This window comes from Muscardinus avellanarius (assembly GCF_963383645.1).
Source record: "Muscardinus avellanarius genome assembly, chromosome: 7".
Lineage (NCBI taxonomy): Eukaryota > Metazoa > Chordata > Mammalia > Rodentia > Gliridae > Muscardinus > Muscardinus avellanarius.
Window position 1 is genome coordinate 83,188,886 of NC_137793.1, and position 9,589 is coordinate 83,198,474.

Consider the following 9,589-nt stretch of genomic DNA (forward strand, 5'->3'; position numbering starts at 1 on the left):
CAGACTTGGAGGAACAGGAGTAGCAATTTTTCTCTGAAAGTAAGAGGAAGCTTCTGCTCATCCATTCAGACAGAATATTACATTAATTATAGTAAGTCTGTATTTATTGCCCTAATTTTACATATAAGAAAACTGGAGCCCCAAACTAGACTCTTGGATCTATCTATCTATCTATCTATCTATCTATCTATCTATCTATCTATTTATCTATCTAATCTATCTATATATATATATTTTAAAACAATGCCTTTGTCTTATACAGTTTTATAGCCCCAAGTGACTATTAGGAGCTCATACCTTTTACCTTAACTGAAAACAGTGCCCAGATTTTACTGAGTTATATATTCTCTGGGAAATAAAATATTTAAGAACAGTCTCACAGTAATAGATGAGAGTCAAGAAGAAGCCTAACAGCCCAACCCAGTAGATGGCTAGAACAGAAGATGTGGTAGTAGGGATTGAACCCAGGGGCATTCTACCTCCAAGCTATAAGATGAACATGTACTGAGTGTCTTCTGTGTGCCTAAGCTTAGGAGAGATGAGTGCCCTTTGCTGTGTTGGCCTCAACCCTCCAGAATGTGAGGAGCGGTTAGTACTCTCTGAACCTGGACAGTCATTTGTGGCTTGTGGGATGCATAGCCAAGATGACTGACATGAATTCTCATGCTCTTTGAGCTTTCACACCCAATGTTAATATATCATGGGGTTTCTTTGGTGTCTCTTTGGTCACCTCTGATGCCCTTATCTTCTGAGAGGCCCCGGACCCTTAGGAACTGTGTCTGGCTCACTAGGGATCTTCCATTTTCTTTCTCCAGTGTCCTGTACCTCTCTGCCTTGACCCATTTGAAGGGCTCCTCCCAAGAGAAGAGTGGCTCCATCATGCCGTATCTTGGCCAAGCTCCATAGGGCTGGAAGGCTGACTCACCCAACCTAGTCCAAACCCGAAATTGGCACTGGAAGCAACTATTGGCAGAAGCTAAAGGAATATTCAATCCCCAAAGCCCCAGCTCTAAAAAAAAAAAAAAAAGACAGCTCTCAAATAGAGCACATATTTCTAGGGTTCTTTTGGTAAAGTAGAGGAGATAGTTAAAATATAGTGTGGTGTGATGGGAAAAATATGGATTCAGAATCAGAGAGACTTTATTGAAATTCTAGCTCTCCCCCAACATTCTGTTTATCCTTGAAACTGTCTTTTGGTCATAATTCTTGTAGAAATCAATGATTAATTTATTAATATATATGGTACTAGAGATTGAGCACAGGGGGCTCCAAGCTATAACCTCACCCCTATTTTTTTTAAATTTGAAACAGGGTCTCACTAGGTTAATGAGAGACTTGCTGAGGCTGCCCTCCAACCAGTGACCCTTCTGTCTCAGCCTCCCAAGAACTTGGATAACAAGCATGTATCACCATGCCCTGCTAGAATTTCACTTTAGATAGTGTCATTCTTGGCCTGCCCCAGTCTTATGGAGTATTTGCCACAAGCAGAGTTATGAAAGTCCTTGGGACTTGCAGTGGGAAGGTAGCACTGCCTTCCTTTGAAACCACAGTAGTCCCAATGACCTTGAAATGTTTTCCCCTAAAGAACAGGAGTTGGAAAGAAGATACACAGCACATTTATATTGCTTATATGACACAGGCTAGAGAACTTTGTTAGGAGTACATGCACCAGTAGAGGAGGTGATGCCCAGGAGGGAAACGGGGTCTATGTTAGTCCCTGTAGGTGTGGGTGTTCATGTCTTACAGTCTAGGGGTATGGGGATGGTCCTCAGGAGTTGTCTGATGGTGCTGTAGCAGTTGATTGTTCCTGAGCCATCCACTGCATAAAGTATTTTCATTGTCTTATATTTTCATACTAACTCTAAAAAGTAAGTACAATTAAGGGCCCTATTTGTTCTCTGAAGCCTATAGTCTCATTTAACCACAATTCTTCTTTTCTTTTCTTTCTTTCTTTCTCTCTCTTTTTTTTTTTCTATCCTGGAGATGGAACCTGGGGAATTCAACCTCCGAGCTACACCCCCTGCCCTATTTTTTATTCTTTATTTTGAAACAGGGTCTCACTAAGTTGCAGAGGGCCTCACTAAATAGCTGAGGCTGGCTGTGAACCGCGATCCTCCAGTCTCAGCCTCCCAAATGCTGGGATTACAAGCGTGCGCCACCACGCCCGGCTAGAACACTTCTTTTCTGAATTCTTGTCTCCTTTGCTTCAATTTAGTTTGGTCTTAGACAGATCTTGTTTTTTTATTATGACAAGAACAATAGTAGTTTTTTTAAATTTTATTCCTTAAGTGTTTGAGTATTTACTACCAACGGAACTGTGCTGTTCTCTCATTTACTCCTTCCATGGACCTTAGTTAATAAGGAAAAACAGACTCAGTAATTTGCTTCAAGTCAAATAACTGTAAATGGCTCAACTAGGATTTGAAAACAGACTCAACTACCTTCAGAATCTAATTTATTAACTCCCGTAATATTTATTGTTGTGTGTGTGTGTGTGTGTGTGTGTGTGTGTGTGTGTGTGGTACTGAGGATGGAACCCAGGGGCATTCTACCTCCAAGCTACACCCCCAGCCCTATTTTTAGTCTTTATTTTGAAACAGCATCTCACTGAGTTGCAGAGGGCCTCGCTAAGTAGCTGAGGCTGTCCGTGAACCGCGATTCTCTTGTCTCAGTCTCCCAAATGCTGGGATTACAAGTGGGTGCCACCACGTCTGGCTATTGTTTATAGTAACAAAAATAGAGGTAGAACTCCCTGGTTCAGAGGGGAAAAAAAGTAACCAAGAAAAGTGATAGATGCTCCTTTCTGACCAGACGGCCTCTCCACCCCCGAGCCTGTCCTTCTGCATGTATTTGAGCCAGCTTTTGTGTCCTCCCTGCAGGTCGGGGGCTCGAGCCATGGCTGTGCGAGGCCCCTTCCAGCTCTCTGCTTGCTCGGTGTCTTTGCTGTCATGCTGCCCCGGGCCTGGGCAGAGCTTTGCTGAAGCCTGGGCTCACACGTAGCTCTGATTCTTCTCTTTTCAGGCCCAGCTTGGGACATTCTTCGCTTCCCTTCACTTCCCCTCTGGGAGTCCCTTTCACCACTCCTGCACCTTGCTTCGGGCAATGCCCGAGAGGGAGCCGTGGCCAGCGAGGCCTGGCTTGGAACCTGTGACCCGCATCAGCAGCTGCGACAGCATGATGAGCGCCACCTCCACCCGCTCTGGATCTGTATGTACTCCTGGCCCGCTCGCTGCACACCTGCCACACCCTGCGCTTCACCCACCATCCCTCACTGCACCTTCTCTTTCATCTTGCTTGTCAGCCAGTGAATCACAACAGCAGTGGGCGCTTCCTGCCTGAGTCACCCCAGGTTCTGTAGAGCACAGGGCGGGATGGCCTCAGGGAGAGATGGGACCAAGGAGACTTTCCCCTCGGCTGTCTGTCGAGGTTGAGGGCTTGAGTTGCCAGAGAGCAGGCCTCTGACCTGAAGTCATGGAGACTGCTAGAACCTAGATCCTTGTGGCAGGTGAATTCATGAAATTCTCTGAGATGAGCAGCATTACTTCGGTCTTTTACAGAGATCTAATTTAGAAAAATCTTGAGCGTAAGTTCTACAGCCTAAGAAACAGTTGCTCTCTACTTATAAGCCATATATGTCCTTGGGCAAATTACATAATTTCTCTAAGCTTCAATCTCCTCCATTTTAAAATGGGGATAATATGCCGGGCGTGGTGGCGCACGCTTGTAATCCCCGCGCTTGGGAGGCAGAGACAGGAGGATCGCGCAGGTTCGAAGCCAGCTGCGCGCGCTGGCTTAGGAGACCCTGTTTCCAAAAAAAAAATGTAAAAATAGGTCTGGGAGTGTAGCCCGGAGGTAGAAGGGCTTCCAGGAACCCCAGTACCACCAAAATAAATAAATAAATAAATAAAAATAAAATGGGGATAATATTAGCACTTACTTCTTAGGGTTCTTGGAGGGAGCAAATGAAAGGCACTCGCCTCTACGTAGAATATATATACATACATATATATATGTTATATATGTATATATGTATGTATATATATACACATGTACATATAGCCTATCTAAGAGCAGATACTGAAAAACTTTCAAAGTTGCTGTGTTATCTATTTGTGAATTGAATGTGTTAAACTATAATTTTTCTAGCTATGAATTTAAATCTTCATTATTATAGGCTGGTCTGAAACAGTAATTTGGTCTTATATCCAAATGTAATCATTTCTCTGTTGTTTATCCTTATCTCATACAAAATAACCCCAGAGAATTTAAACTTTATTGCTTTATGTTCTATAAAGATTTTTGAAAGTTTAAGGATTATAAGGCTCGCTAATGATTGTCAAACCCATTAATATAGTTAATGGGGTTTTATGTAAAAAAAAAAAAAAAAAACCAGGCAGCTGGGCGTGGTGGCGCACTCCTGTAACCCTAGTACTTAGGAGGCTGAAACAGGAAGGCTTGCAGGTTCGAGGCCAGCCTTGAAAACTTAGTGACACCCTGTTTCAAAATTAAAAAAATTAAAAAAAACATCTGGGGATGTTGTTAAGAGGTACAGTGCTGTTGTGTTCAACCCCCAGTACCACCCCCCAAAAAAGAAATAGAAAAAGCAACACACACACACACACACACACTCACACTCACACACACACAGCCCAAATTTAGATAATCTATACAAAATTTCTTTTTGACCCTGAGGATGGGGACAGAGACATCTTCCTGTTCCTGATAGGCAAAGAAGTATGAATAGTCACATTCCAGTGGTCACAGAATGTGACAGGGATTAAAGGTTTTCAAAGTGAATCATCCATAAAGGAGAAATTCAGAGTTGACTTGGTGAGGCTATTTTGGGAGACAGAAGGCAGTAAAAAAGACCTTTGTTCAAGTAACTCCAAGGGCTACATTTGGGGGATCCGTTGACTTGTAGGTTCCCAGTAGTCATCTGATGACCTTTTAAGGGGCAGGGGCAACTCAAAGAATTATTTAACAACTTTCTTCCCTTACCCCAAGGATATTTTCACAGCTATCTCAAAATCTTCCCTGGCCATCTGAGAGGGTCTAGAGAATATACAACTCTAAGTTGTCCCAGATACCAGGAAAAGGGATGGATATACCCAGGAAAGTCTCAGGCCACGTTTCTTATTTTTCTACTTGTCCTATTGGCTTTTCCTTCCACTTTCTTCTTTGAAGAGCAGGCAGTCCATCAATCTTCCTGGCTTCGTCACACATGGGCAGAACCATTAGATACGGCCATAGTATCTTCTTCCAGCGATCCCTGCCTGCTTTCTCAAAGTGACAGTGACTGACTTCAATGTGTACTTGACATTTAAGTTCCTTGCCTTTCCCACCAAATAATCCAGTTTCTCCACCTTCCCCCAATCTTAAGTTAATATTTGCTTAAGAAAGGCACACTTATTTGAATATTAGCCAGAGCCAAATGCCATCAAGAGAGTAAATAGGCAAAGGGGAAAAAAACCTGGTATGGAATGTATTTCAAAGTCAAGTATGAATTACTGAGTAAGTTTCTCTGTGGCTAGTCCTGCCGCTGTACCCACTGGCCTGACTGCTGCAGTTGGCTGCATTTCCTGTTTGTCCTCATTCTGCCCTTGATATACCAGAGCAGGTATGCAGAAGTACTTTGAAAAGTTAAAAGTAATACCATTCAGGTTTCAGGTCAAATAATTTTGTTGCCCACATAACCTGGAGACATGTCAGAGACACGGTGAAGTACTTGACAAAGGTCACATCGAAATAGAAGCTGGCATGGTGGTGCACACCTGTAATCCCGGTACTGAGGAGGCTGAGACAGGAGGATTGCAGGTTTGATGCTGGCTTCAGCATCTTAGTGAGACCCTGTTTCAAAGTAAAAAGTGAAAAGAGCTGGGGGTGTATAATGGAGATAGAATGCCCCTCTGTTCAATACCTGATACCCCAAACAAAAACTAAACAAACCTAAGAACAAAAAAAAAAAAAAAAAAGAAAAGAAAAGAAAGAAAGAAAAGAAAAAGAAAGACAGGTCTCTTGCCATCTGCCTGCTCAGCCTCACCTCATTTGAGCCGAGGGCTAGTAGGACCCCAGCCTGGCAATCTCTTATCTTCCTGGTGCCTGCAGTATTAGGAAGCAACTCCAAGCCCATCATGGTGGCACATGCTTGTAATCCCAGAACTTGGGACTCCAAGACAGGAGGAGGATCCTAGTTTTGCAGCCAGTCTCTAGCAATTTAGTGAGGCCTTCTGTACTTAGTGAGACCCTGTTTTAAATTTTTTAAAAAAAATACAGGTCTGGAGATGTATGTAGCTCAGAGTTAGAATGCCCCTGGGTTCAACCCCCAATCCCCCGTTACACACACACACACACACACACACACACACACACACACACACACAATAAATAAATAAATAAATAGGAAGCAACCAGGGAAAAGTTCCAGCTCCTTGGCATGCCTTCCCCCCAGCAGGGTGGTGCTCAGGCCCCGCCAGTTTCTGCAGAGAGCTCCCTCTCATAAGTACCTTTCCTGCAGAGTGACAGCAGCTACGACTTCCTGTCTGCGGAAGAGAAGGAGTGCCTGCTATTTCTAGAGGAGACCATTGGCTCACTGGACATTGAAGCTGACAGCCGACTGTCCATCGACGAGTCAGAGCCAGCCACAACACCCAGAGGCTTCCCAGGACTGCCCAGCAAGCAGCTGGCAACCCAGGGTAAGGAGGACTGTCCAGGAAAGACCTCTAGCAAAGCCCAGAAAATCAGCACCTCCTCCTGAGGACTTCCCAATCCTCTTGCCCTCTGCTCCAGGCTCAAAGGAAGAGCTCTACCCTCACAGCTGTCCTGGCCAGAACAAAGCCTTGTTCCTCCAGGGCACTAGAGACTGCTGACCAGCCAGCAGTTCCTTGTGTCTTTCCATGAAGTAGCAGAGGCCTGGGAAGGAAAGGGTTTTGGCCAGCTACTGTCCTCTCACGGAAAAACTGTAAAGAGATATAGCCCCACAGGTGAGGGAGGGAGTAGAGGAGGGCTGGGTGATTGGCCCTGAAGAGACTGAGTCAGTCTGGGGAGCTAATCTAGGTGGCCCAGAGGACAAGCCTGCAGGAGATAAGAAGAGGGGAGGACTCCCCAGCTGCAGTGGGTGGTGCCTGGAGGCTCTTGTAAGAGCAGGTGGAGAGCCAATGTCCTTTGAGCTCAGTAGAAGGGGACAGGATGACACACAAGCGCGGGCATGTCCCAGGGTGTGGGGAGAACATTAGTCCTAGGGACAGGCCCATTGGTTACAGGCTACAATCATGTATTCATTCATTTATCGAATATTTATTGACAAGGCGTTAGACCCTCTCTAAAGATAGAGTAGAAAATGGAGAGATGGGGCTTCATCACTCCAATGTGCTTGCCAGGTAGGCCTGAGGCACCTGCAGAACTTGCTAGGAGGAAAGATAATGTCCCTCTCTGGTGCACGGCACTGTGCTATTTCAGAATCATCCGGATGCTCATAGAAAGTAAAAAGAGAAGAAGGCAAAAAGGCTGGCCAAATCAGGAATGAACCCCTTGTTTGAATGCTTTCATTAGGCTCCATCATTACCCAGGAGCCTCAAGATAGCTAGAGGGAACCATCCTAAATCGAACCCCAATTTTGATGCATCTGCAAAAGCTGAGGTTAAGTGAAGGATGCGGAGCAATGGGGCACTGACCTGTCATCAACCATCATGAATATTTCATCCTCATTCGAATTATGGATCTGTTAGTCTAGATGATCTCCAGATAAGAGTGCTGCCCCCTTTAAAAACAAAGAAAACAAAATAACCCCATTGGTGGTTCAGCTGGATAGCAGAGTTCAGGAGGTATCCGTGCTCACCCCGTCCACTCTTTCTGTCTCTTCTCCCGGATCCCCACAGGAAACCCAGAAGAGACCGTCATTCAGCTTGAACCAGAGCCAAAGGGGGTGACTCAGCTCCCCTCATCTTGTCCTCCTGAGCCTCAAGGCCTGGGCTTCAGGTCTGGCTCCTACAGCCTACCCAGAAACATCCACATTGGCAGAAACCAGAATCCCAGGAAAAGCACCACCCAGACGAACGGCCACTTTGCTGGAGAATCTGAGGGGCTCGTAGCAAAGGCCGAGAAGGAGCAAGCCAGCCGGGCACCAGCCGGCCCCCGGGGACCTGCCCTTGATCTGGACGTGGTGCTCATCCCTCCACCAGAGGCTTTTCAGGACGCCCAGCCAGAGCAGGCCAGGCAAGACAGCCTGCCCAAGGGGCCAGGGGAGCAGGGCCACACGCCCCAGCTCCACACACCATCCAACTCCCAGGAGAGAGTGGAGACATCCTCAGAGATCATGTCCCACAAAGCCAGTGAGAAAGGCTCAGTGGGCAGCCCAGGACAACCACAAGCTCCTTCTGCTGAGTTCCCTCAGAATGCCAGCACCGAGGGTGCTCCCCTCACGGCCCCGAAGCCCCGGAGGCTGCCGCCTAATATTGTTCTGAAGAGCAGCAGAAGCAGTTTCCACGGCGATCCCCAGAACTGGCTGTCCCGCCACACCGAGGCTGCAGATTCTGGCCTGGTCGCCTCTTCACGGCAAGAGCAGAAGAAAGCCCGCAGAGAAGCCCTGGAGAAACTGGGGCTACCCCAGGACCATGATGAGCCCAGCCTCCAATTAAGTAAGCCCACCAGCTTCAGCAAACTCAAGGACACTCCGGGTGAGGGCCCTTCCACAGCCCCAGCTCCGGTTCCCACACTGGTGGCTGTTCCTGCTGCACTGAAGACTCCAGCTCCCACCCTGGCCCCAGCTCGGGGTCTCTCCCCGATGAAGGCTCCAGCTCCTGCTCCAGCTCAGGGGTCCTCTCCAGCCAAGGTTTGGAACCCAGTCCAGGAACCCTCTTCTGGGAGCGTGGCAGCTGCCAAATCCATGCCAATTGTTATCCCTAAGGCTGCAAAGGCCAACAGCCCCCCGGCTCAGCCAAAGTCAGACTCAGGGCTGACTCTCCAGGAGAGCAGCATCCCTGGCCTGAGACAGATGAACTTCAAGTCCAACACTCTGGAGCGATCAGGTGTGGGGCTGAGCAGCTACCTCGCCGCTGAGAAGGACCCCAGCCCCCAAACCAGCACTTCTCTGGGAAAGAGCCCCTTCCTGGACAAGATCTCACCCAGCGTCTTACGGAATTCCCGGCCCCGCCCTGCTTCCTTGGGCACAGGGAAGGACTTTGCAGGCATCCAGGTGGGCAAGCTGGCTGACCTGGAGCAGGGCCAGAGCTCCAAGCGCCTGTCATACCAAGGACAGAGCCGTGACAAGCTTCCTAGACCCCCCTGTGTCAGTGTCAAGATCTCCCCAAAGGGTGTCCCTGATGAGCACAGGAGGGAGGCGCTGAAGAAGCTGGGACTGCTGAAATAGTAGCCCCGGCCACCAACACTGCCAGCTCTAACCCCCAAGAGAGACTCCCGGCTCAGGACTGGGGCAGGGCGAGGCTCTCCTCGGATGCTCTTGGATGCTCTCTGCTCTCCGGGTGAAGGGAAAGGAGAGGCCTGAGTTTAAGCATATGTTCATACAGTCTGTGTGTGTGTGTGTGTGTGTGTGTGTGTGTGTGTGTGTGTGTGTGTTACTGAATTTCCTGCATGG

The 9,589-nt window shown here is 47.5% G+C and overlaps 1 protein-coding gene across 1 annotated transcript; it reads left to right on the top strand.

Annotated features, from left to right (window-relative positions):
* Positions 1 to 3,102: 3,102 nt before the first annotated feature.
* LOC308265624 (specifically androgen-regulated gene protein) lies at positions 3,103 to 9,364 on the top strand (the record flags this gene model as incomplete). The annotated part of the gene is made up of 3 exons (XM_080699418.1): positions 3,103 to 3,207; positions 6,515 to 6,692; positions 7,875 to 9,364. 3 exons carry the CDS (start codon positions 3,103 to 3,105, stop codon positions 9,362 to 9,364), a joined length of 1,773 nt encoding a protein of 590 aa, XP_080555544.1.
* Between the last annotated feature and the right edge of the window lie 225 nt (positions 9,365 to 9,589).